Genomic DNA, 27,997 nt, shown 5'->3' with positions numbered 1-27,997 from the left:
GGTTGCTGACCCCCTGAGTAGGCTTTACAGACCCCCAGGGGTCCTCGGACCATAAGTTAAGAACCACTACACTTGGCCAGGTGAACAAAATACCTCCTGACAGGCTACTGCTAGACCAGTGCTTTAGCTAGATCATCTGATCTGCTCAGGATCAGCAAGCGTAAAGAAAAGGCTTGATATGTATGTAAGGGAGTACGTAATTTGAGATTTAGGGCTGCGCTCACATGCAGCTGTAACTTGATGATCAATGCATTTTCAGAAAGTAAACATGTTAAATATTGCAACGATCAACACGGAGATTCTGTAAATACTGGATGTTTTCTGATGTTCACCCTTAAACTTTGGCTCTCCGTAATAATTATGCAAGCAATGTGTGATCAATTTTGGATGCCCCTACCTAATGGCATGCCATAAGATAGGGTTGAGTATATCTTCCTCAGACAGCTGAAGTGCATTGCCTACATTCCTGTGGCTAGAGCCCCAGACAGTAAAGTAAAGAGGGCAGAGTTACTTTTAGCAAATCCATGAACTTGTTAGTAAGGGACTGCTTGATTAGTTCTTCCCAAGCACTGCTATTTGGTAGATGGTAATGGTAAAGGCTAAGACTTTGGTGTTGACCAAGCTGAACTGATGCATCAATAAGTCTACGTCCCAAAGGAATTAATTGAATTCATTCTTAATTTTAACATGTTTTCTTGATCAGTGGCTGTTTTCTAAACGAAATGCAAAATTGTGATCTAGGCATTATACGTTATTATACAGTGGCCAACTATATGAAGAGAAACCTTGCTGTTATGTGGGTCGGTTGGAGGAGTGTTTATCTGGATGGTGCACAGTATAATATAACAAATCCACTCCTTCTCTCCTTTTCCCTGTTATATTCAGTATAATATAGATCCAGCTAGCATGTTAATCTGGACAAGGAAATAGTCTTAACAAATTATTGGTCCTAACAAAATATTGTCCTTTTTCACCCAATCCTAGGTTATAATAGCTGACGACTATTCTGATCCGTTTGATGCGAAGAGTGCGCTGAAGAACAAAGAGGGGAAAGGTGAAAACAACGGCTACATGGAACCATATGAAGCCCAGAAACTAATGACAGGTAACAGTTGATGTAGTGGGCCACTATTTCAATGTATTGTTGATTTAAAAACTGCATTGACCTTTGGCTGTAGTTTGTACAAGGTGCCCTCTTTTTGCAAGTATGTTCTGAACAGCGCACACATGGGCTATTTACTTATGTTCTTCTCTGGTTAGCCCCATTACAAGATGTTCAACAGTCGGAGTCTAGACCACATTGCAAGCAGCCTAAATGCCTGCATTTTGAATGTCCTTTTATCAGTGCTCAAAGTGGGCGGGACTTGCCCTTACCTTTTCATTTATCAAAAACAGTTTCCACAACTTTGTGAAAGACACGCGTCCAGGGACAGTTAATTCTGACAGTTTAAATGCTTTATCTGAAGTGTAATACAGCAAATCTGCTGTGAAACCGAGGGAGGGGCAGACGTCTAAAGACGACTTCTTGCCAGGGTGCCTCCTTGCCCGAAAAAAATGTAAATGTGCACAAATGGTCAATCTGCAAATGTAAAGGGTGCTTGGAAGAAGGCATTGGCTTTAATGAACAGAATCACTTGAAGCTTCCCGATGGGTGTGCAACGGTTACCACGCATTTTTTACAACACGGTACCGTTAGCACGCTACTTTTACCACGCAGGTCACTACAACGAAATGCGCTGGGGGGCGCTCCAGGATAGTAAATACTTTAATTTACTATCCAACTCCTTTCCCTAGAGTCCACGGGGACTGGAGTTGGAATAGTAAATTAAATAATTTACTATCCAGCGCCCCTCCACGCAAGTCGTTGTAACGACTTGCGTGGTAAAAGTAGCGTTGTAACGGTACGCGTTGTAATAGTACGCGTGGTACCGTCCTGCATCCTTCCCGATGAGGCATTTGTTTTTTTGAGGGGTTTTACAAGAGAGGTACCATCTGAACTTTGAACTGTGTTTTAAAAGGCTGTGATAAAATAAATGTGTACTACATACAGTCTGGGTATCGCTAAAGTCTATGTTTTGGAAGCTCTTTTTATCTTAAACCCGCGCAGGGGGGGTAAACATTTTTTCAAAAGTTAACTTACCTTCGCCGGCCCAGTCCTGCTCTGTCTCTGCTTTTCTGCTCCTCTCCTGAACAGGAAACGGGTAGCCTCCCCCCTCCCCTAAGCCAATCATAAAGCTGCAATGGACAGATGTGATTGGCCAGGTTCTCCATGTGTGCTGCATGCAGCCTACATGGAGAAAAGGCAGAGTGCGCATGACTGGTTTGGTCAGCCCCAGGCGACCAAACAATCAGCGCCCTAAGCAGTGGGCAAGCAACTCCTACCCTGCCCTAGAGTAGACCCGCCCACCCCCAACCAAACTTGTCTGCTTCCTTCCAGTGCGAGACGCAGAAACATAAAATGGTATTTATAATACCATTTTATGTTTCTACTTTGTGCACTGCGATAAAGCAGTGGGGCGACACTTCTCCGCCCACAGGGACGTTTCAGAGTTGGTTCGGTGAGGTTAAATAATATCTTTATGACGAGTTAGTATTCATGAAGTAGCCGAAATGAACATCTGATACATCTTGATTGTCTCTGCTTTTTTTTTCCTGGTGCTTTTATTTTCTTGGCTGGATGATTTGTCATGAAGCCTTGCTGCATCTATTTAAGTTGTCCTCGAGTTGCTAAAGTGACAACGTTCTTTTGAAATGGAGCTAAATTGATATAATTTTGAAGCTTTATTCTTTTTTTTAGTATTTTTTGCCTCGTAAGCTATTTCTGTGGGTTCCTTCCTAACCACGTTTGTGACATTCCTCTTGGCCTGGCGTAGACAGCTGACTTCCATACAAGTACGGCCACTAGGAGGGCTTGGTGGCTCAGCCCATAATGTAAATAACGATCAGCTGACACCATTCTGAACCGGTGCATTGTACTTTTAACAACTGTTGAGAAGCGGCACTGGTGCGTGCGCGGCCTCTGCAACAGGAAACGATCTGTAACGTGCTGTTTACACAGGCAAGCTGTCATCGGTCATAGCAGGGCAGCTGCCCTATCAATCACCAGAGATGTGCGTTTGCACTTCCTGCAGGCTTTCACTTGTGTAATGTTATACACAAATTTATTATTGGAAATCTTTCCCCTTCTTTCATGTGTGACTGTGACACCTTCAGCCAGTCTTGATTTTTTTGGCACTCCACCTTCTGTGGCTTGTTTTTACATCTTTCCATTTTATCCAATCCTATATGAACCTAAAGTAGGCTGACTAGATTTTGAAAAACAAAAAACTGTACTGTTTGCAAACAGAGAAGTAGGGCTACAATTCAGCCTCACATTAAAAATCGTCTCCCTCTGAAATACTAAGGAGGTTCGGCAACTTGCAGTTGAATTTTGTAAAAACAAGGGGGTAAACATCAAATGGGAGAAAATCGATAAGTATGCTTTTTTTTGCAGATTTCTTAACCAATAATCGGCTCTAAATTGCTAGGGTCTTATGGGCTGATGTAAATCCAGCAGCTGTTATTTAAGCCCACTCCACCCTAAATACCTATAAGGCAGCTAGGTTAACCAAAAGTGCCACTAAGCTTAGCTCCAGCCCTAAATGGTTCAATAATTGTTGCTCTAAAGCCCATAAGCTACTAAAGCTAGCACTTGCTAAACGTCCTGAGAAGGCAGGAGTAGCCGTTTCCAGAAAATCATATAAAGAATTAGTTGTCACAAGGAATGCCGAAATAAGGGAGATGGCCGGAAAGATCTTTGGGTAGCAGGTACAATGAAAGACTCTAACTCCTTTTGGCAGTTTGTTAACTCTGCAAGTTTGTTGGGAAATGAACTACCCAAAGTAGAGATGCTAATGCCAGCTAAAGACTGGGTGGCTCATTTTTCCAAAATGTTTGGTTTGGGAGTTCAACTCACAAGTGTGCCGATGGATTCTTACAAAAAACACAGTTGATGGACAGAATGCAGAACAATGTCTTACATTCACCCCAGTACGAAGATCTGGGCCTAAATCCATCGTTTTTTTGCACTTCACACCACCCTAGGTCAGACAATGGCTATATGCAAATCAGCCCTGACCCTGTGCCTCATGGGAACAGTCCAGCCCGAACTACCAAGCCATGTCTTTCCTAGACCGGAATCAAGCATCCAAGGACCGGTTTCTGGCTATCAGCCTTCTTCAGCCTGGATAGCTTGACTCCAGTGATGTGGAAAGCCTGGGACTCACGTCTGCGCATACCCAGCCCACTCGGGGTGAAAATTGCAAAAAACACAGTTGATGGACAGAATGCAGAACAAGGTCTTACATTCACCCCAGTACGAAGATCTGGGCCTAAATCCATCGTTTTTTTGCACTCCACACCAACCTAGGGTGGTGTGGAGTGCAAAAAACGATGGATTTAGGCCCAGATCCTTGTACTAGGGTGAATGTAAGACCTTGTTCTGCATTCTGTCCATCAACTGTGTTTTTTGCGATGGATTCTGTAGCACCCTGTGATTTGAATGTGGCTATTGCCCTTAGTAGAAAAATCGATGTCAGATGTTACTTTAGCTTGAGAGCTGTCCCTCAAACAAAGCACCAGGGCTAGATCGAATCCCTGTAAACACTTATAAATCACTACCGCAATTCTGGACAGCACTTATTACGAATTTCTTTAGAACTGTTATTGTGGGACTCTTAGTTAAAACCTGGCAGGAGGCCATTATTGTCTCCTTCCTTAAAAAGGGGGATAAGATACAGTCCCACTGTAATCGCCCGATTTCCCTGCTTGATAATACAGTAAATATTTTGGGCATGGTAATATTAGCCAAGCTGGAATGCTGGGTAGGGGAGTCCTGGGGACTTTTGTGTGTCAAGTTCAAGTTCCGCCCTGTCCTAGAAACCTCAGAGCAACTCTAAATATATCCCCTATTGTCCAAAAATATACTTAATATATGCTTCGACACAGATGGATCTGAACTGTAGTCAATTATGACCGATTTGGTGATTGATAGTGCAATATTCAATTTGTTCTGTAGGCTGCATGCAAATACAACAGCAAAGGTCCGTAATAGCCGGGGAAGGCCTTTAACTGGAGAGTTCCCCCTCTCCAGCTGGGGAAAGAAAAGGTTGTGTCCTGGCCCTTTTTCTTTTCCTAATTTACATAAATGTCCTTGAGCTACAGCTGTGCATTGTGGGTAAAGAGCTGCTGAAGCTACCTTCAAGTCTTTCTTTTACTTTAAGCAGATGATGATGATGAGAGTTTTCTCTACCCTCCTCGGCTTGGTTCGCACTTTACTTACAAATTATTCCAAAAGAAAGGCTTACATTTTTGTTCACTAGATTTCGCCTTCAAGCTTAACATTTTTTGCACTCTAATAATAAACAAGTTTAAGTTCAAATTCCTTTTTATTAGCACAGTAAGCTAACTTGAGAAAACAATGCTTGTTTATCTTACATATTCTACATTTGGAATCAGTTTACCGAGAAAAAAAATGACTGGGGCCGTAAAAACAAGACCTAGCTACTGTGGTTCTGTCTCACTGCCGATTTAACTCCTTATGCGCTAGATATGGTTATTTATCTTTGTGCATGACTGCCGCCCATAAAAAGACAGAATGGCATATACAAAACATGTGGACCTGCTGAGTGTACATTTATATGTGTATGTATATATCTATATAAATAGACTTCTAACCAAGATTCTCATGTACGAATAGGAGCAGAGCTGAGTGCATGGAGTATGGGATCAGTGTACATTTTGATTTCTTATTTTGATGGACAGAGTATGCCCTATTTTTGTAATATGTGATTTCTATACTTCATAATGAAGGAAATTATTTCCAGTAAATGTTTCCGTTGTGATAGAGACTCAGACTAACAATAAGATTTTGACATTGAGAATACAAACTAGTTTTACCTATATGTGATTAACCTGTAATATAAAAGCAAGAACATCCGCAAAATGTACCTTGTTGAGCCCCCTGGGTTAAGGCTGGTTATGGCATTTAGCCATTGATATTGAGCCTACATTATAAGGGTGTGAACCAAGGCTCATCACAACTTAGTCCCATATCCATGGTTGTGGAATGTTACTCATGAAAAGGGTGCTCCACAATCTCGACTTAACCCCTTCGATGCTCATGACGAGCTCAGCTCATCATGAGGCACAGTTGAGCTGTGCTGATGACGAGCTGAGCTCGTCATGAACAATGGTAAATCTGTGAATCCAGCGCAGAAGGAAAATATCGCTAGCAGCCAAGGTGTTAATAGCCATTTTGGATTGATACTTCATGTGGATAAGAGGGTCTGCCCTGATTGACCTTACAGCTTTCTCGCTTATTATACTCAATTAGAGTTGCTTTGTTCTAAAAAACGGAGAAGGATCATATTGTACCCACCCCTCCCTCAACCTTCCTGGCGACCCTGCCATTTCACATTGCATTTCAACTGCCTATGCCCTGAAGAAGTCCTTGTGTGTGGACGAAACTAGTCGTCTTGATCGTTGTTTTATCTCTGTTTAAGTAAAAGAAGAATCTTTGAATAATACATCTTTGGATAGAGATTTAATCTTTCCTTGTATTGTGGTGCACCTTTGCTGTTTTTTCAAACTGTGATGTTCCTTTTTTTGGATTGCATTGAGACAGTTGGGTGCATTTTCAGTGTGCACACAGATCTCTGGGTATTTCCAGTGTATTTAATAATTACGGATAGCGGGTCAGGTGCTGTGTTCTATAGGATCCTACTGTCAAGGTTTCTCTTGCTTAAGCCTCATAATGAAACAGAAGCCAGCATTTACAAAGGACAATCACACAAGCAAATGAAAAATAAGGGCGGGGGGAGTGGGCGAAGCTTCTCTCCGTACTCCACTACTACAGCTCTTTGCAGAGCAGCGATTGCGCACTGGCTCATGCTCGACCTAAGAAATAAGATTTGGTTAAAAGCAACAAAAAATTAAACTACCTCACAAAGCATACTTTGGCATAGCTAGTTTGTGTGGATTTGCTTCTTATGAAAGAACAAAATACCATCACTTGCAGTGCACATTGTTAATGGCAGAAGTGGGCTGACTTGTGTGCTGTATGCTGTGGTGGGTGAAAGACAACTGAATTATACAACAGACCAATAGGTGAATAGGGCTGGCGGAGAGTCTCTCTAAGTGAAGTAGATCATTTTATGAAATAAAACCAAAAGCTCTTTGCTAACCCAAACCCTAAAAATGATTGTAGTTTAAATACCAGACCACAGACAAGATGTTGCAGTCTTTAGAACATTTTTATTGTCTGGTTACAGTCGCACAGCTGTCTGTTGTGAGCATGAATGTGATCAAAACAAGGGCAGGGTGCTTTGTGGATGGTTACACAGTGCCATTAACTTTAGATCCTGGTGTGGGTGGTGTGGCAAAGTAGTTGCCTATTGCACACACAGGCAGCACAGTTCAGCTATCAGTAGAAGCAGCTTCTCTGATCCTTGCAGGGACTTGACACTGGAGGTTCGTGACCCCACTAGCTGCACCTGCCCAACCCCCTCCTTTTGAGGGTGTTTTTCCTGGTAGCCTCTCATCCGAGCTCTTCGCACAGTACAAGCCAGATGCATTTACTCTGTCAAAGATTATTTTTAACGTGCTGGTTTTGTGACCTTTCTTTACCTTTTCCTTGCTGGAAAATAATATGACGGCCATCGACGTGGTGGGTAAGAAATGTTGATGCTAGGGTGTGGGTGGGCTGTGAGGGACTGTAGTACTTCTGCATAAGAAGGAGAGTGCTAACATTTCCAGTTGCGTTTTGTTCTTTTGCACTGAATTATTTCAGTTGAAGGAAAATAGATAGATATTTTGTGCTCCATGATCTATGGCTTATTGTAAACTTCAGCGTGCTTTAAACCAATCTTGGAGCCTCCAGCAACATGTCTCCTGGGGGACTTGCAGATGTCAGCCCGATTACCGGTATGTGGAGTAGCCTCTAAAGTGCAGGCAAACTGGTGGCTCTGTACGTATGAATGGACCCCACTTACCTGTTTAACTACATTTGGCTGACAAGTTAAGTTAAATGACAAGTTGGATTTAAACTCATTGCCTGATTGTATCATGGGGTGGCGATCATCTCGCTGAGGTGGGGTAAGCTGTACATAATCATGCCTTGTGCATTTGTTCAGTTCTCATTTTCCAAGCTAAACAAAAACCATTAGAAATCATGCTCGGAGGTACTGAGTATTTGATCTCCGCTCCCCCTGCCTTGTCATGTATGCTTCAAAGTGACTGTCAGTTTATGTTCCAAGAGATGGTGCAATATGACAGTCCACCAGTAGGAGGGTGTCCCTTAAATTTAAGGGTCACTCATATGTAATAACATTTAATAACTGGGTATTAGTAAGGATACCTACTGGTCCTTTCCACTCAATGGAGTTTATCCTGGTACCTGCAGACACCCGTCACTACCTTAAATTCATTGATTCTTCTTAAATGCAGTAAAACGTCCATTCCCCAGGCATTAGATGTGTACACCCAATACTTTCTCACGGAATACCAAAGCCGAGGCCTTCTTCCAATACTAAAATTACTTGCAAGAAACAAATGTTTTAAGATGACTACGGACCTAGATGTCACTGTTCTGTATAAGACAGAATAAATACACTACATGATGATGAACAGCCCATAGGCTTACACGCCTTTGTCCCCAGGAAATGCCCTTGCTCACATAGAAAATGCCACACGTTCTTGGTCTGTGATTTGTTACTGGTTCCACCCCTTTCAGTACTGTCCCATTGTACTACATCTATGAGCCCAGTGAATACATATCTGTGCTTTCCTGAAAAATGGGATGGACCACTCAAGACACATGCCAATGGACAGTATTTGTATTATAAATAATATGAAGGTGTTAATCTAACATTGGATTTTCTGCCATAAGGAAATGTGTTTTTATCCACTTGAATGCCTGATATAATTGGACCTTCCTGGAAATGGACTGAGGGCAAGTTTGTCTTCATGGAAGGGTGTCTGCGTGCACTACAACGATGCTTGTTTCTAGGAGCAGACCTCAATTATTCGAGTGGCTGCAGAAGGCTACTAAGCTCATAACCGTCATAAGGGTATGATGGTTGTGCTGGTCATTGGTGAAATAAATCCTCTCTGGTACCAGGACACTGTTGGTATTTTAGAATGTTTGCCTATTCAACTCCTACATGCTCAAAATAGACATTCTTCTACAGGTTGCGTCCATTGGCACTCTTTGTAAAGCTAGAGACCAGGTACGGTCTTTGTTTTTATAGCAGACAAAGAAATTACAATACATAAGGACTTTGTTCCTTATGGAAGGTCAGGCTTTGTACTTGCCCACATTCTGGCGATGACTAATCCTCTAGACGTTAGTATGGCAACTTCCATCACCATTTTAAAGAGTGGTTGTCAGACATCTTTGGAAAGACAATGGTGTAACATCTTGCTTCATGAGAGGACTGTCTTTCTGTCCTGAAATGAGTTTTGCCCTTTCTTTCAGCACAAGAGGGTTGAGATTAAGAAGGGGCAACACCAGAGGACATGTTTACACAAACGAGCAACTGTGCAGCACCTCTTACCTGCTCTGTGGGAAGACAGCTGAGCTTTGAAAACAGGGGATACCTTCTGGTAAACTTACCAGACTAGCTTTATAACTAAGCCAAGTTCTGCTTCCTTCTCAAACCCAGTCCAAAATCGGTAAACTTGGAACTTTTTTCATCTCATGATTTATCAGGATCTTGGTCGAATTTTACAACCATGAAAGACAATTACTTACACACATCACTAGAAGAGAGAATCAGATATTCTTTTTGAAGCAATCCAGTCCATAATTGTGTGAATGTGACTCCTCTTAATCAATCAAGTCTTATTTTTACGGCGCAGCATGTCACCCGAGAGGGTATCCAGGTGCTTGCTGCAGGTATCAGTCAAAGAGCCAGATCTGGAGTCCCATCTGAAGTGGGTCAGCGAGGGCGCTGTGTGGAGGTGTAGAAGGAAGGGTTTCCAGACTTTGGCAGCAGAATGGGAGAAGGAGCATCCTCTGGAGTGGCAGAGGAGTAAGTGATGTCTGTTCGAGGATGAGGTTAGCAGAGGATCCTGGGAGGTTGGTGAAAATGTGGGCAGTGGTTCATGTAGCTGGGTCCTTGCTTGTGGAGGGCTATGTTATCATGGGTCAGGAGCCTTAAAAAGCATCTCTTCTGGACCGGGAACCAGTGGAGGTGCTTCAGGTGCTGGGTAATGTGGGTTCTCTTGGGCAGGTTGAGAATCATTCTGACTGCTGCATTCTGGATCGTCTGGAGTCTTTTCATGAGTTCAGCGATGTTGCCTGCATAGAGTGCATTGCCGTAGTCTGGTCGGCTGGTGATGAGGGTCTTCATCGGGGTATTCCTGGTGCTGATGGGTAGCCGCTTGAAAACTGTGCAGAACGTTTGGAAGCAGGCTGATGAGATGGCATTAACCTGACTTTTCATAGAGAGTTTGCTGTCGAGAATGATGCTGAGGTTGTGGGCTTAGTCTTTTGGTGTGGGGTGGGTCTGAGCCTCAATGGCCACCAGGAGTCATTCCAGACGGCGGTGTGTCGCCAAAGATCAGAACTTCCGTTTTGTCCTTGTTGAGTATCAGATAGTTATCTTTTATCCAGGCTGAGATGCTCTTAATACAGTTGTGGAAGTTTGTCTTCATCGAGGTAGGGTCTGCTAAGAGCGAGACGGCAAGCTGTGTCGTCGGCTCAGGAGATTATGTTGATGTCATGTGATCTGACACCCTTGCTCATGGGAGATTGTATGTTAGCACATTGCCTGCTATTACATCGTGTCTGGGGAAGAGGAGACATGCTGATCCTCTTTTCTCCCCCTTTTTGTTAAGTTATGTTTATTCTATTTTTAATTAAAACTTGCCCATAACCTACTGTAGGTCACTTACCTTGGATGATATACTGGAAGGCGATGTGAAGAGGATAGACACTCAATGGGTAAACAAGTTCTGCATATCCTTGTACAGTCCCGATCCGGAGCTCACTTGAGCCTTTGCAAGCACTTTGCACCAGTCTCTTAAGCTTCAAGAGATGGGACTTCTGCTGCAGGTAATTAGCCTAGTTCCTTACGAGGCTCTGCCATCATTCAGTTTGACAGCTTGGTTCCTGCAGTATTCTAACACAGATCTCCTCATGCGGCGGCCATGTATTTAAAAGCAACATGGATTCTAGATCTGTTTTCACATTATGAGGGATGATGTGAAGGAGATCTTTCGCCTAGCGCAATGTGTTGTGTCCCAAATCTGTCTGGCTAATAATACACTTAATTGGCTAGATTACTGCTAATCTGTGAATCTAATCAAACAAGCTAGTGAAGTTTTGCCTCGTTTCTCTTCGTTCCTGAGATGCCCTATCTAGTCCTTTCCTTGAAAATGTAAACATGTCAAACAGTACATAATTGGCTCAGGGAAATTAACCTTGGTCTGAATTAAACATTTCCGTTTTTAAGAATGAATCCTTGTTTCTGTCCACCAGTATTCCTTATGCCCAGGAGATGTTTGCAGTGAGTGTACAAAAAGCAGTGTGGACTTCTACACTAATTGTATTCCTCCTTAGATTTTAATCCGCACTCCTCTTCTCCTAGAAGTCATCCAGGGGATTGTGTACAGTGCAGATTGTTAACCAGGGTGAGGTAAACTGCAAATATATTCATTCACCCAGTTTACACTTTCTCTTTTTTTGTAGCACTAACAAAGGTGTCAACTAACTGGGATTTGGGGATGTTCCTACGCCTCTTGCCCCCCAAGCAACAATTTCTGATTCTGTGAATCTGGGTGTCCTTGCGCACTTTTTTGCACACCTACGACAAGTTTACATGCACAAAAAATTATTTGACTCAAATCCTAATCCTATTATTCAATGAGACCATTTTCCTTTTATTCACTTTTGCAAGGAAAATCAAAGGCTAACTTGTGGAGTAGAGCTTCACTGAATGAATCACTGTTTTGTTAGGTGATGTTGACCTGTAATTTTACTCAGTAAATTTTCGTCCTAATTTTAATTTTGCAAAATGTTACTCAACTTCTGTAAAAAGGTGCCAGCATAAAACCTACTATTGCCAGCACATTTGAATGATTTATGCCCACGAACACGGTTGGTTCGCCATTTTTTTGTTACAGTAGTCAACTCTGCTGCATTGTTTAATTTTGTGATTTGGACAGAAATGTCCCCTTTGAGCTGTATAGAACCACAGGAACTTAGTTTATTGAACTTCACATTTTCTGTAAACTTCAGATACGGGTCCTAGGGCAGATTTAGGCAGACCGTCTTGTAGAGAATCTTCGCTCATAAAATAATAATGCATCATAAGCGTGGTAACAAATTATATTTTTGCTTACTCTCATTTACTCCTCTAACCGTACTGGGCTCTTTACAATTAAGCAATTGTGTCAAATTCATTTACCATACATTCAATGATCCTCAATCTTTCTCTGCTGATGCGTGGGGTACAAATTAGGATGTTAAAACTCCAAGCTAGTTATCCAATGAGGACCATTAATTTACAGCCAACTCACCGGCAAGAAAGCAGTTTTAGATCCAGCTCTCTCATGACCATACCATAGAAATAATGAATAGCAACAGGAAGTCCCAACCTACTAAAGAAGTTAAAACGAGTAAGGATCATACAAATCAATAGCTCTGTGATTGCTCCACACAACAGAAGTGACACCTGGTGTTCTGTAAGAGCTCTCTGATTTACCATACAGCGCATCTAAATCTTGAATCGCAGTCAAATTGAAGAATCCACAAGATTCAGAAGTTGAATAATTTGGTTATTGTAGTAGAGATGCAAAATTCATCATAACCAACATTTGCTTAAGAAGTTCAGTGAAAAATATAACCGTTTTTATAACAGTGCCAAGCATTTAAGCAGGCATTCAAATCAGCAATAGCCACGTAGGTACAGGGTTCTACCACCAAATAGGCTGGAGAATAGTTTGTTGACTAACCGCTCAGATTCTAAAAGGATGGAAGGGCTCAGTTAGAGTCCATTAGCATAACCAGAAGTAAAGAAATGGGAAAGGGTTCAGCGAAAAAGGCGCAGTGCTACCAACTGCAGCCTACATCGGGCAGTCCAAAGTTAGTAATGAATTAAAAAATAGGACAGCATAACATCCGGGTCTCCAATAAGGAAAATCAGAATAGCAGTCAACAAGTGGCAAAAATCAATGGTGTCTCTATTGCCCCTCCTTTGGGGTTTCTTCTTTTGTAAGTTCTTTAGTGAAGTCCAGAGGCGCGGCATCCCACCACCATCTTAAGATCTGCACATTGCAACGGTTGCATCTGGTCACCTAAGATTGTTGAAACAACAAGGTTGTTTCCCATGCCAATCATGGGAAACCAAACTTTGCGAGTCCCCACAGACCTAACATTGGTAGAGAAGAAATACAAAGTTGTAACTTATAGTAATAGTTAAAATTCTATTCCCACCTGGAATATTTTGCTGTGAATGTTGGAAAAAGTATTGAAAGTATGGTGGGGGATAGAAGTGTACAGGACAAACAAGTTACATTGCACTTTCAAAGAATGGTCCATTGTAATAAATCGAGGGAAAAGATAAACGCCAGAGAAAAGGCATCTCCAAAAAGGCCTTTAAGTTAGCATTGCATGTTTAAATGAAATACATTTTAACTTTACTTGAAATATAATGAAATTAAATTTACTCAAAGAATATATAAACTTTCACAAAATATTATTACACGGAAATAACTAGCATTAGAAATATCCTACCACCACAAATTTTCATGTTACTCCTATAATTGCAAGTTTTTCAAAAAGCATATTGCTATTATCGTTTGAAGGTTTTCATAAACCAAAATCTCTAATATTCTATAAAGTGTCAAGGTTCTACTTAATTGCTTACACATTTTTGCACCAGCTGGTGCACATTCGCAAAAAAGCATCAAAACACTAGGACACTTCACTTGGCAGAAAATGTCATTAATATAGCTTAATAAGCAACATGTGCATAAGTATATCATTAGTGAAACTTTGTGTATTAATATTACCTTATGCGAGTTTTCATTTCATTTTATACCCTGCTTTTACGGTGCTTCTACTACACTTGTCTCTGTTTCATGTATTACTGTGTCGTGTGCAGCATGCACTTTCAGCCTTTCGTGTTCTATATGTATAAATGTGTAGTTCATTATGATTTTTGTGTGGAAATATGGAGAGTGACTCCTGAGAAAGGAAATTATTTCCAAATGCAACTGTTATACTCAGAAATGCTGCTTTCTGTGTAAACCTATATATCTAAACCTATATCTATCAAACATTAAATAATAGAAAACAGATTTTGCCCCAGTGTGCACAGTGCTGCTTTTCCACCCGAGGATAGGCATATGTTCCCTAGGATTCCTTCTGAAAGGGATTTTATGTGCAGCGGGTAGAGCTTGTGTGATACTACTCACTGACAGTGGGTGGTTGATGGGGATGGCATGGCTTGTTTTGGACAATCACACTACTGCAATGTATTTAGTTTGCCAATCAATGTAAATTATAATTTTCATATTGATCAACATTGGAGAATTGAAAAAGCAACCTGTGTTAAATGTTAGCTCTAAATCTTAAGGAGTTGATTGTGTTTTTTTGGGACAGCCGGGAAGATGGCAGGACTTTGAGGGGTGAATTCTTTTGATTTGAGAAACGATCCAATTCACAGATCTTACTTTGTCTCCACAGAATCTGCTTACTTCCTTTTCTGAAAGGAACCCAGTTAGAAATTCTTGAAATCAGGTAACATACTGTAGACTTTACGGTACTGTTCCAGGCTATTTACAAACATCCTCTCCAGCTCCACAAACTGGTACTTTCTGTTTGGTTGAAATTATTCTGCTTCTTTTATGGCAGATTTGAGTGTAGCTTTCATTCACAGCTACAGCAATAAATATGAAATCTTCCAAAGGAGATGTATTCATGTGCTGAATTTAGGCAAGTGGCGTTTTTTTAAATTAATTTATAAAGGATGTCTCTAGATTTAACTATGGATTATTGTATTTGACTTTGTATCTGTGAATACAAAAAGGCTGAGCTTAAGATCATGTTGAAGCTTGAATTCTGTGCATTAAAATATCGGTTATTGAACAGGTCATGGAGAATGGTGCATGTATTTAAAAAACAAAGAGGGAGTATCCCCAGGACACAGTGTCCTAGTGATTCAAGAAAGTGGAGAAAGACAGAGTAAAGAAATAATTCTTTCTTTTTTTAAGAAACCCCTCACTCACCAACCTGGTTGGTGATATGCTTCATCATCATCATTGTTTTTTTGGATATCTGACCCTATGGGACTGGGAGTTTTGTCCTAATTGATATCCCTTACTCTCTCTTTTGTTTATACGAATGGTGCATATACCAACAATCCTTTTTTTTTCTTTCTTTTTTTAACAGATTAATTGTTTGTTGCGCTATCCACAGGCTTTGCAGGGCTTGAGAGTGTACCAGGACTTTGAAATGTATATAATTATTTTTAGATGAAACACAAGGGATCTTTTGCCTTTCGTTTCATGCAGTATAAGCGATGTGCAGAGGAAGGGAAACAACAATTTAATGTATAAATGCATCCCAGAGCTTGCCACCAATTTGTTTGATTTGGCATTGCAGCAGTGTATTGGACGGAAAAAATCATTTGAGTGTGGTGAATAGTGGGGTAGAACAGTTTAGTAGATTTTACACTCCTCTTGTGAGAGTTGAATGGACTTTAGTTAAATGAGGGTTAAAATCCTCTGATTTCCCCCTAGCTCTAGAATTTATTATAAAACTACGTTTGCGTCTGAGTTCTGATGCTACTCTAGTGATTGAAGAAGGTAGGATCTTTTGTTGCTCATTAAGCTTTGACTTTACCAGTTCCAGCAGGTCAGTCCATCGCTTGATGAGACCAACACCTAATCAATGAAGTAGCCGAAGTCATGGCAAAGGTGGCAAACCTTAAATAAAGGAAACTGATCTCCTGTGGCCAGGTACCATGGAGTTGTGGCATGTCTGAAAATCGAATTCACTTTTCCATGATTGGTCCACTCTTAAAGCTGAAGTAGAGAGCAGAGAGAATAGCTGGAGTGTAGCGACCCTGTCTCAATTCAGCCTTGCGTCCCAACTACAATTCACTGTGTATTGCGATAAGGACCCTCGATGAGTAAAGCTCGCCTACAACAAAGCCAAGCATTGATTGTTTACAGTAAACCAAAGTTTTTGCTCAACAGAGTTGTGAAATCCAAGAGCACAGTGTTTTGGAATACAGATGGTGCTGTTGGAGTTGCATGCCTTGATTTGTCTCCTCTCACCATCATTGAGCAGTAGGTTCTAAAGACCGACTTACAGCACATGGATAAGTCAAATTCTCCATGTGGCCAAGAGCTCGTCATTTGTGAACATGAGTGATGCAATGAGAACTGCGGAGGGTCCTACCCTTTCCTAACCTCCCCACCCCCACTCTGCATCGCTAACCGGACAACTAGCATTTTTCAAACTCCGTGGGGCCTGGCACGCATTGATCTCCTTTTTTTGCCATGTACCCGCAGGTAGTATTTTATTATGGGGCCTGTGCAAAGCAGTGACCTGGGCCTTGGCAGAAACTTGGAGAGCTCCTCCTTTTTCCCATCCTATCACCAAGTCTTCAGAAAACTTTGGGACACCAGCCTCACATCAACTGTGTCGGGGCAGGACAAATGTCACTTCGAGAAGTCCAATGCAAAAGGCTATCACTCGAATTCTCAAGTCATTAAAGCTACAACTTTAAATGAAAGATTGAAGTAATTACTTACTCCCCCAGGCAACACTTTCGCAGCAACTCCATTTCCAGTTCTTCTACTTTTTACTCTATTCTTCTGGTTTAGCAGGCAAGATGAGCAACCTTTGGACTCCCTTGAATCATCCGTATGTCTTCACTGAGAGAATATCTTGATTTCTAACCTTTGTAGGTCTGTCACCTTTACAATCAACAGAGCATCTGCCTAGGAGAGATTTTGGTCATCATAATCTTGCTGCCTTGTGAGTAGAATTTCTAGCTGAAGCAGGAGTTTAAGTTCTTAGGCTAAAACGTTCACTCTTGTCACATGTTGCTTTTTGTTTATTCTCATTAAGAGCCATGTATTAAAATGGGGGTTGATTTGGGGGTGGGGGCAAAAACTGCAGCTGGAAGAGGGTGTTCAGACTCTGAAGTCCTGGCTTACCTCTGAGCCTGCTCTTACATAGGTCTTCGATCTCTTGCCTGCTTTCATATTGCAGGGAAGGGATAAACCAGCTTCAGTTCCATGGAGTTTACCTGTTCTGTCTCAGTTGGAGTGCTTTTGCCCTCAACACCCTCTGGTAACACACCTGCAATCACGCTTACGATATTGGTCAAACAAGCTACATCCAATTTCATCTCAACCCTCACAGAACTCATAAAGCATAAAACTGGGATGACACCTGAGAATTTTAGTTTCAGTGCCTCCCATTTTTACCATTGCCCACTTGTAATCTTGAACTGACTCAATGAGGGGGGCACTCTATGCTCCACATAGTTCCCACATCCAAAGACTAGTCCCCTGGTAGGCTATAAACTCCCAGGATGTACTGCTGTAACTGGATCAGATATGCATTTGGAGGTGGATAAAACCGAGCTCCCATCATTGATAACTACTTCAGTGTGCACCTAACCACAACCTATATAACCGGTTTGAGAATCAGAGAAGGTGGTAGCTGAGCTCAATTCTCTCCCACGCCACCCACCAAAAGCAAGCTCTTACTGTTCAACCTCACTAACCTCTGAAAGTAAAAGTCTAAATAAAGGATATTTGGCAATTCAGTGAGCTCAGTGCTACCCTGTGCCGGTGTTTGCAAGGACATTGGCAATATTTATCATGGGGATTGCTTAACTCCCTTGAGTCTCACATGCCTGGAGAATTGGCTCGATAATAGTTATGGCAATACTACATGTATTGTGGTAGGCTGAAAAATAAAACCTCCCCCAGCGCTTTCCATGTGAGTGTGAACTTGAAGAACACCAAGAAGTATCCTCTGATAATTTGTTTATAAAAGCTTGACCCATGGAAAATTCGTAAGAGCAAATTTCAGGGCTGTAGAGCTATTAAGAATAGATAATATGTCCCTAATAAATTGCCTCAGTCCTACGCGTGTTATACTGCTGTTCTTCTCTTATTTTCTGGGGATTTTCTAAAACGGAGAAAGCTTTCTGGTCTCCAAATGCCCTCTAAATGACCTTCACAGAAATTTCAAGTTGTTTCATCTAGGCTTTTTTAAACACAGCAGTTTCTATCACGAAGAAATGCTTCTGGAGGACCCACGGCCTGCGCTATCATCATCGAAAAAGCAAATTACATTTGAGAACATCCCAAAAAGAGGTCGTCTTTTGAAGCTGGATTGTTAACTGCCTGTCCATCGGTTTCTAGGTTTGCATTTACGCCACATTGTGAACTTTAAATATCTGGTGATGTGTGCTTCCCAAACCACCAAGATACTGCTTTGTAAATTGATGGTTCTTGTGGAGTAAACACAGATCATAATCTTTCGTTTTTGTTGAATGTTTCCCAGTTCTTACAGTTTCAAAGTAAAACGTTAGCTCTGTTTACCCTGGCATATCAAAGGGTTTGCCATGTTGTGTCTGTAGCATAAACCTTTGATGCACGAGGCCCTGTGTTCACGTGTGTGATCACCCCTCATGTATGCGCCGCGTTTGAGGCAAGGTGGGAGTAGGATGCATTTGGTGCAGATTAGTGGTGGTTATATTTACATTTAAATGAAAAAAACTCATCAAGGTTTGCTTGCCATAAATTAAGCGAGTATGAGGTAAAAATGACAGTTACATTAGTGACCGAGTCATTAAGCATTTTGTGCAGCTAAGTTTATTATGTTTGCACGAATAAATAATTTCCAAAAGGAAAATTTCCCAATCCTGATTCACTAAGCAAGGATTGATGGAATTTTTAAGTTTGGAAAGTGTTCGTAGAAATGCAGCAAGACTTATGCAAAAATATGTTCTGTATTTAAGGGTGATGCATTTAATGTGACATGAATGCTCAACATTTCGCAATATAGGCAATGAAAACACAAAAATTGATCAACAGAGCATAATGATAAAACTTGACATTTAAACTATTCATCTTTGTTTTTTTCGCTGTGGACTCCCCTCAATCTGTCTGCATCCTTCTAAAGAGGTGGTGTCAATAAGTAGACGTGGTGCCCTCGATGAGCCATTGCTGGTGGTCACCGGTCCACCTAAACCACCTCTGCCCCGGTCTGTAGCCAACAGTCCCTATGGCACATGCCTGGACCGTGTCGCTTTACTTAGCCGTTGTCACAGTTCGGGCCCGCTGCCAAGACGACGTATGGTGGAATTGAGCACAGCCATAACGTGTTGCCACAGCTGGCAGATTCAAGCTCTTCTCAAAATGAATGGCGTTAATCCTGTGAGAGAGGTCAAACGTGTTTTTGCCTTTCCTGCCTGAGCCACTATCTTTGCTTTTTATCCACCTAGAATTCTGTGCCCTTGACAGCTGTGTATCCTTAAAGTCTAGAAGTACACGTCAGCTGTTCACGCTGTGCTCAGAAGCTCGCTTTACAGCGCCTTGTGATCCCCACCTCCATCCTCCCTCCTTACTCAGTGGGTCGGATCCAGTCCCTTGGGTTAGCTCCAACAGCTGTGAAAGCCTCCTCTACAAGTTAAGCTCCTGGATCTAAAAGATTTCTAGCAGTGGTGGTCCTTCTGTGACTAGTGTCCCAGACTGCACTGAATACATACATAGTTCCTGAAACGGTGCATTGTTCAAGCGCACATTTTATGTCTGCCCCCTCAGGCACAGTGTCCCGCAGTCTTGTTGGTCTTGTAGGAGTCAGGCTGGTCAGTGTTGAGGGGGTTAAAATTGTATGTGCATTATCCCTTCAGTCCTGTTTCAGTGGTGAATAAAGGGATCCTTTCATTGGCTCTCAGTTGGCGTGGATGCTCATACCAGAGGTTCTATTTTCCACAGAAAATAGAATTACACATTTGAGTGTGAAAAATCGTGTTTGTGATTCAGATTCGGCCTTCCTTCGGCCTAATGCTTTTTTCCGCAGCTTTTTCCGAACTATCTTCTTTGAAGGTTGAACAACGCCCTATAAAATGTGCAAACTGGATTGCCAGGGAGCACTTCTCACTTTCGAAACATTTTAAACAGATTGCGCCCTGAAAACGTAGAATATGGGGGAAAACATAGCAGATTGAGAATGGGGCTATGCTGGCCTTATTCAGTAATTTTAGAAACATTTAGATTTGGTTCAGGAACTTTCTTATGTGTAAACAAATTACTTGGATGGCCATCTCAGTTCTGGGCTTTGGTATTATTGCTGTTTTTCGTCAGGGCCATTGAAAAAAGTAATGTTGCTGTCGCTGGTTTTTCAGCAGGAATAAGGAGTTACCAAACATACCATATGAGTCTGCTGTAGCATTTGCAGATTTCAGCGGAAATGTTTTTGAGATTTGGTTTAAATTGCTCAAGGTGGCCCGGAGGACTTTGTCTGACTCTGTACAAAACCACCCTTATACTGTCGATTTTATAGCTGGTTTAAAAAAATCCCCAGTTTGTTCTCAGGTCGGATGCTTTTGTCTTTCGTAGAGAACAAAAGTGAAAGCACTTGAATGTAATTCAGACAGGGTGCAAAGAATAATTCCATCATTATCATGAAAATATTCTATTCCAGTCTTCAAGCTAGTTTTTTTACATCAGACACTGTTCTCAAAGTTGGATTTATTTTAGGAGGGTTCTCCATCTTTAAATTCTCCTCAAATATCTTTGTTTTGTTTAAAAAGGCTCTGTGTCTTAAATTCTAAAGCACAGCCTAGCGATAAATGCAGGACTTTTTCTTGATGGAAAGTGTTGGTTCCAGAGGCACTTTACTATGAAAACAGAATAAACCCCAATTGAATACAAGTTTTTGAACATAATGGTATGCTTTGAATTAGTCATTCATGTCTTTATTACAAGAACTGTCTAAATATAGACTTATTTTCTACAGACAGCTACATTGTATATGGTCTACACAATCTATGTTCCAATGGGATTTAGAAATGGTGGTACTATAAAAGAGTTATGTGCTTTCAAGCACGTCAACAATCATGAAATGTTGGCAGACAAGAGTTTAAATACAGATCTGTTGAACATGTATTGTTTTTTTTAAAACATTTTATTATTTTTATAATCGGCACCAACTCAATTACAGTATTGCAGCAAAACATCAACCCTGTTGGTTCCAAGGAGTCCGTTGCTGGTTCCTGACACCCCTCACCCCCCAACTATTTGTTTACTGGTTCCATCCCATGTCTCTGAATTCTCTCCATGGGCCCCAGACCGTGTTGAGCTTCCATGGGCGCTCCTGTGATTTATATGCCATGACTTCCACCGCATGCCCCTGTCCAGGCTGCTCCTCCATAGCGCTATTGTTTGGGCTTCTCTGCTACTCCATAAACGGGTAATGTCTCTTCTAACCTCTGCAAGTGCCAGATTGCAAAACAACCTAGCATACTAGACCCCACTTGCGCCCCACAGATTCCCAATGCAGCTGCCCTCACACAACCTCAATTTTTTTATGTCCCTGTTGCCTTCGACCCCTTAAATATGTCAGTGTCTCTCCTCCCCATTCTATTAAATCTAGTCCTAATGTAGTACATTCACTGTAATATTTTGAGTTGTATTTATCGAACGCCTGCTTTAATGGCTGGCTACCTCTCTCTGGAATCGACAGGCCTCCCCTAGTCCTCATCCTCCATCCTTCCCAAATCTTATTTCCACCTCAAGTATAGTTTTTTGAGTGGTGATTTTCTGTGGTTTTGTAAGGTTTTGTAGATTAGGGAGATTGCATGTTTATGAAGGGAGGGCCAAAAGCACCTGGTACTAGAGTGGGGTTTCCTTTGCCACTTCTAGCAGATCCTCCCCCATAGCCGGGCCACGGCACATTTCATCTGCACGCACCGAAAGCGTTGGCTTTCCACTAAGTCATATTCTGCCTGTAGCTCCTCAAAGTAGCGAAGGCCTTCCACGCTCCACACGTCCACCAGTTTGGTGATCCCTAATAAATTACATTGCCTCCTGCCATCCAGAGGCTTAAGTCTGCCAAGGTGCAGATTACCACTAGGGGGTGTCGAGCATCCACTGCCCCCCCATTCCAATCGCCTTGTAGCCTGCTGCCAGTGGTATACCACCTACTTGGTTGGTGACATGCAGCGCGGGGCACAAGACCTGTTGCATATCCTACGGCGATATACCCCTGGCTCCATATCACATCTGTCTGCCTTCAAAAAGGGCTCTAGTGACAATGAAAAGATCGTGGTCATTCACCACCTGAAGCTGTGCCGCCCAATAGTAGACACGAAGGTCGCTAAGAGCCAGCCCACCCTCTGATAGATTTCTCTGCAGAGTGATGCACGGTGCCCCGCCGTCCCACAGCAATATCTGTGTAACCTCATCGACCTCCACGAAGAACCCCGTCAGGATTTGGTATAGTGATTTCTGGAGCATATTTAAGAATTTGGGCACTGTTATCCCTATATATAGGGCCGATCTACATATCAGGGTCAGACTGTATTTTCTTCCAAGGCTCCACGTTTCATTTATAGTCCTTGAGGATTCGTCTGAAATTGCATCAATGGAAGTATTCAGGGACCACAGTAATATAGACCCCTAGATATTTAAAGCCATCTGTGGTCCATCAGAGTGGTTAAGGCCACTGAGCTTGTTTGGTCCTCTAGCCTGGTAAACACCACTAATTTGTGCCAGTTAACGTCTCTCCTGGAGTATTACCTAAATATGTTTAGTATCTCCAGCACAGTCAGTATAAGGCTGTACAAAAGGTTGTCTGCATTTGTCATTCCAGCAAAGTGTATAGTCTTGTTTCTAAAAAGGTGTGTTGTAATAACATTTGGTACCTTTTGTTTCATTGTGTATTAAAATGTCTAACTCACTTGCTGATAATGACACCGAATATGACTTACTTTTAATTGAAAAGAATACTGCATACCTGACCTTTTATGCTGCCTCTTCTAGTCAACCCTGTTGCATAGTTTAGTCTTTCACTCTTCAGAATTAAAGTGACCTATGTGCCTACACAAGATCAGAGGAAAATGGTCTGTTGAAGTAGCAAACATTGTTCCTGTGTGTTTAGGCATCCAGTGAGGTGAAAGAACGCCAACCCGAAGGGCACGTGGTCAAAACCTAGCAGGCCCTTCATGCCTCTCATCCTTCAGAAGATGGCAAAACAACTGAATTGGGTAACAATGTATAGTATCTGCTGTTTTTGTTGAGTCTAAGGTTACACTGGGAGCTGCTATGAACATATGAAAGCCCACTTGCATAGAAATGCATATGAATGTATTCCTTGTTCTGCGTACAGTGCTCTGCTGCTCCTCATTGCTGACGACCCACAATTGATGGACGGAATGCTGAACAAATCAAAACATTCACCTCCAGTCAAGAGATCTTGGTTAAATCCATCATTCTTTTGCTAACCATGCCACCCCAGTTTAGACCTGGCCATATGCAAATCAGTCTTGACCCTGTGCTGCATGGCAACAGTCCAGCCCGAACTGCCAAGCCAGGGCCACCCTGGACCGGAAACAAGCATCCTAGGACCGGTTTCATCAGCCAGGATAGCTTGAATCCAATGTCACAGTGAGCCCGGGACCTATGTCTGGGAATACCCTGCGCACTTGGGGCAAGAAAGCAAAAGATACACTGATGGTAGGAATGCAAATAAAAACAGACACTATTCAAACACCATCCCTCATCAGTAAAAAGATTTGTAGCATTAGAAGCCACAGTCTGCAAAAAGTACTATGCGAAACATCTTTATTATTAAGCCTAGGGTAGGAGTTTGATTCTGTATGCAGGCACTCTTTTGGGAGTGGAACAGTGAGCCATGGCTTTGAGCAGGTCTGTGCGCGTCATTTTGTGACCCTGAAACCATGTGTTAGGCCTGCGCTTATCTCCTCATGCAAAGCCCGCCCATGCCCCTGTGATATGTTGACAGCTACTCTGACCACGAGGGCAACATTTCTGAGCATTTCTGTGGGTAGCCTCCTCCTTTACGCCCAAAGGCGGCTTTCAGCAGTTTCCTTACGCTAATTTCCGTTCTCCTCTCTTTGGGTAGCTGGCTAAGGCTTTATGCTTCCCATCCTTTGGCAGCAAAGTCAGCATCCTTTATTTACTTTCCTGGTTTCCATCGAACAACCTCGCGCCATGCTAGATTTATGCACTTCGACTTTTTTATCTGTGTATTTTAGGGCATTGACTGAGAATGTGTGAAATTAACCTTTAGATGGCACCCACGCCATAAACTGAAATGATTTTTAACACTTTCTACAGGGTGGCAGCGGTCACCTTAATGGCACTTATTTGCCTCTGAAGGATCAGAGATTTGTATTGGCCCCGTTTGAATTGTAGTCTCTAACCTACCGGGAACTGCCAGATCTCCGCTGCCGGTACGCGCACCCAGTGAGCCTCGCGCCGGCTTCTTGAGGACCGAGGCGAGTTTCCGCTTCAAGTGCATGTACTTGAGCGATGAGGAGGAACCAGTGAGGCACGATAGACTGGATCTGCGCCTTATAGTTGGTCATTGTTCGCCGTCTCCATCGACTGACCTGTGCTCCTTGAATGCTGCCTGCCCGGCTCGCCCTTGGCCCGCTCCGGTTTCCTCCCTTTGAGTCTAGTGCCATGTTTACTGTTCAATCGCTTCCTGCTCAGCCTTTCCTGTATTGGCTGCATTCCTTTTCACTTGCACTGCTTCGAATTGTGTGAGGTTCTGGGACATCAAGAGACAGATTTGCCTGAGTGTCAAGGTCTTGTAAACTCGACAATGATTCTTTACCTCCCCCGAAGCCTAGATTTCCCACATGTTTCCAAGGTGGCCAAAGGTGGCATGCGAATATTGGTTTGATGTTAAGGTGAGGGGCAGGTCCCAAACACTGCTGCCCACTGGCCGTAATATTTTAAAAGCCAGGGGTGCTTTGCTTTCTGGGGCTTGTAGTTTGGTTTTTGTGTGTAGGGATATTCCAGCCTCAGACTGTATGCTCAACAAGGGCAAGGCCTTTATCTGTTGGATGAAAATCTATGATAGGCAATGGTGCCCCATAAGATATAGATGCTGTACATTTCTATGGGGTTCTGTCGGCTGTGAATATAACCGGACTGAAGTTACTTTTCAAAATACTTTTAACTCCAGCTCTGAATGCAGAATATGATTGTCTTGTTTCCTTGCTGTAAACAGCTTCTCTGACCTTGTGGTGCCTTTTGCACATAGAGCACGAGGATGAGTTGTCCCCAGAGTCAATGAGAATGCCAAGCTGTCTTACGACAATCCCCACTGTATAGGCCCCATCCGAACTTTACCAGTAGGGTGTTACATCTGTGTTACACAATCAGAGATCACACGCTCTTGGGTGCCTGCGGTGATTCTGCAACACGAACCTTAGACCAGTAGGACTGCCTGTCCAAGCATTTGGCCTTAGTACCTCGTTGTGCATTGACGGGTTATTTACTGATCCACCAAAATCTAATGTTTAGCATTATTTATCCAACTGTAGAGTTATAGAGACCGAAAACTCTGATAGCCTGAGCTGAGTCACAGTTGTCCTTAAAATGCGAAGATTTGCATGTGAATCGCGCAACCGGTGACGTAGTAGACACAGCTCTTAAAAGTCAAAAGTAGTTAATTATTTTTTATATTTGTAAGTATTACAGCTTAATACAATTTGGGGCTCATTACGATGTTGGGCACAATGCCTCCCCCTGACACAGACTCAAATTCTGGACCGACCGACTTGCGGTTGGCAGTTCTGATCGCCGGACTACGATACTGTTCGGTCGGATTCCCATTGTTTCCTGTGGGATCACGTGTTCCGCCTGACAACCGGCCTTAACGCAGGCTCCTCTGAGGAAATGGGGTGTTTGCAGAAAATCCTGCACCCTGTCACAGGCACCCCATGGTGCCTGCCACACAGTGCAGGGTTTTACAGGGGGGGTACCCCCATGGCTGCCAACCGTATTACATGGTGCCTAAGGAGCCCTGCCAGGGGCCCACAAGGTCATGTTCCGACAGCCTGACGCGGAAAAGCTGTTGGAAAGCGACATCGTAATCCCAAGAGTGTAAAAGTTGTCCCTAGGGGTATGATGCGCTTGGAACCGATTCAAAATGACCTCGCGGTTTACATTCCGACTGCTAACATCATAATCGGGGGTTCGAAATGTAAACCGACTGAGTCGGTTGGAAGGGCTCCGACTCGATCAAGGAGGTTCCGACTGTTGAGAGTAAGCTTTCCAACCAAAATCGTAATGAGCCTCTTGGAGGGAATTACTGCTCACAGCTGTGGCTTTTGAACTTTCTTCCTGGGAGGGGGGCAGCTTTATTCTGCATTCATTTGAAACTTTGATTTCAGTGGAAGCAGAAAAAGCCACATTTTGGATCTGGTTAATTGCCAAACAGTATTACAGCACCTCTTTTTTTCCTGGAGTGGATGCTGCTTCTGTCCTTACCAAGCTGCTCCAAAGGGTGGAGAAAGGTAATGGTGCCTTGGCTCGGCTGTGACCCGCCTTTCAAATAGGACCATGAGCCAAGCCAGAGCTGGTCTTTGGCCTTCTTTGGCTCGCTAATCTAAATCTAACTAAAATAAATTGGTTAAAATAGTAATAAACATTCTAATTGGTTTCGAACACCAAGAAAACTTATATTGGAATGCATAACAAGCTGTGTCTGGAAACATTTGCTCATAAAGTCTAATTACTGTATGTAGGAACTTGAGGACGAGTTAATTTTTAAAGCCAGCGTTGTAAATAACCTGACCGCCTACTTATTGAAATCTCAAACATGAGCAATATTTTTACTACTATAAAACAGTCATTACTAAACCAAAATGCCTTGCTGGGAGGCCATCCCATATAATTTAGTATCCATTGGTCGCATAATAGGAAACTATGTATACAACAGTCCCAACCCTGAGGGCATTAAACATATGCCCTTTTGGAGTGTAAGCTAATAGAATCTTGTTTGAATTTTCAGATATCATGCATATGTGCTAACAGAGCTAGGCACATCATGCCCAGTGCTTAGTTTGAGCCAGTGGTCGCCGAAACCTGCACCTAGGATACCTGCTACATTGTGGTGCAGTTGGTGTAATTTAAAGATGAGCAGAAAAACAGTTGTATGTTAATTAAATTTACATTACAACCAAATATTACGTGCCAACCAAGCCAGTCTTAAAGCTTTGATGGCCTTAAACAGTCTGAACTGTCACATGTGTAGCAGTGTGATGGTTAGTAGTTGTATAAGTACAGTGGCAATGTGTGGTGCAAACTACTCTGGCTTCCTGACGAGGGCCCGACACTACTGTTTTTTTTTTTTACTTTTTACACATTAAGCACTGATCAAGTGCAATTGTTTGCACTATTTGAGACACCGGAGACTTCCATGGGAAAGTCCAGGTGTGACACTGTTAGATGATAAACATCCACTAAGTACATAATAATTTTGAACATGTGGTGATTGTGTGGAATTTTCACTGGTAAAGCGCAGCTGGTAAATTACTCTGCTCCCAATGGCCATGAAGAGATGTAAAATATTGACCAGTTCAAGCATGCCCACAGTCGGACCGTTGCTACATTAACTTTAAACCTTTCCCCCTTCCCCCCAATGGTAGCTTAATTTTATGACTTAATAGTATACAATGTACATGTAATAAGGCTGCTGACCATGTTGTCCACTACGGAACGGTTATGTTGTGTTAATCGTCGTAGTAAACCATGGATTCATTATGATGCAGGTTTGATAATGTTCGCATACAAATTAGGCCTGGGTGAAATAAAAAAAATTCCGGTGAAATTCCCAAATTTTGTGTTTAGAGAAATTTGTGAAATTTCTCAAATTCGTATTACATAAAGTTTACATGGTTCTCACCCGCTTTAGACTGATCTGCTCGGAAAAAGTCTTGCC

General features: G+C 42.4%; 1 protein-coding gene across 1 annotated transcript in view; it reads left to right on the top strand.

Annotated features, from left to right (window-relative positions):
- The window catches only part of SHB (SH2 domain containing adaptor protein B), a 430,643-nt gene that overhangs the window by 160,708 nt on the left and 241,938 nt on the right, over window positions 1-27,997 (top strand). Inside the window, exon 2 of the mRNA XM_086961857.1 lies at window positions 985-1,105. Within this exon, the coding sequence (XP_086817983.1) occupies window positions 985-1,105 (121 nt within the window). The remainder of the gene's footprint in view (window positions 1-984; window positions 1,106-27,997) is intronic.

Source organism: Lissotriton vulgaris, chromosome 3_1 (assembly GCF_964263255.1).
Source record: "Lissotriton vulgaris chromosome 3_1, aLisVul1.2, whole genome shotgun sequence".
Classification (NCBI taxonomy): domain Eukaryota; kingdom Metazoa; phylum Chordata; class Amphibia; order Caudata; family Salamandridae; genus Lissotriton; species Lissotriton vulgaris.
This window is presented reverse-complemented; position numbering and strand designations above follow the sequence as displayed.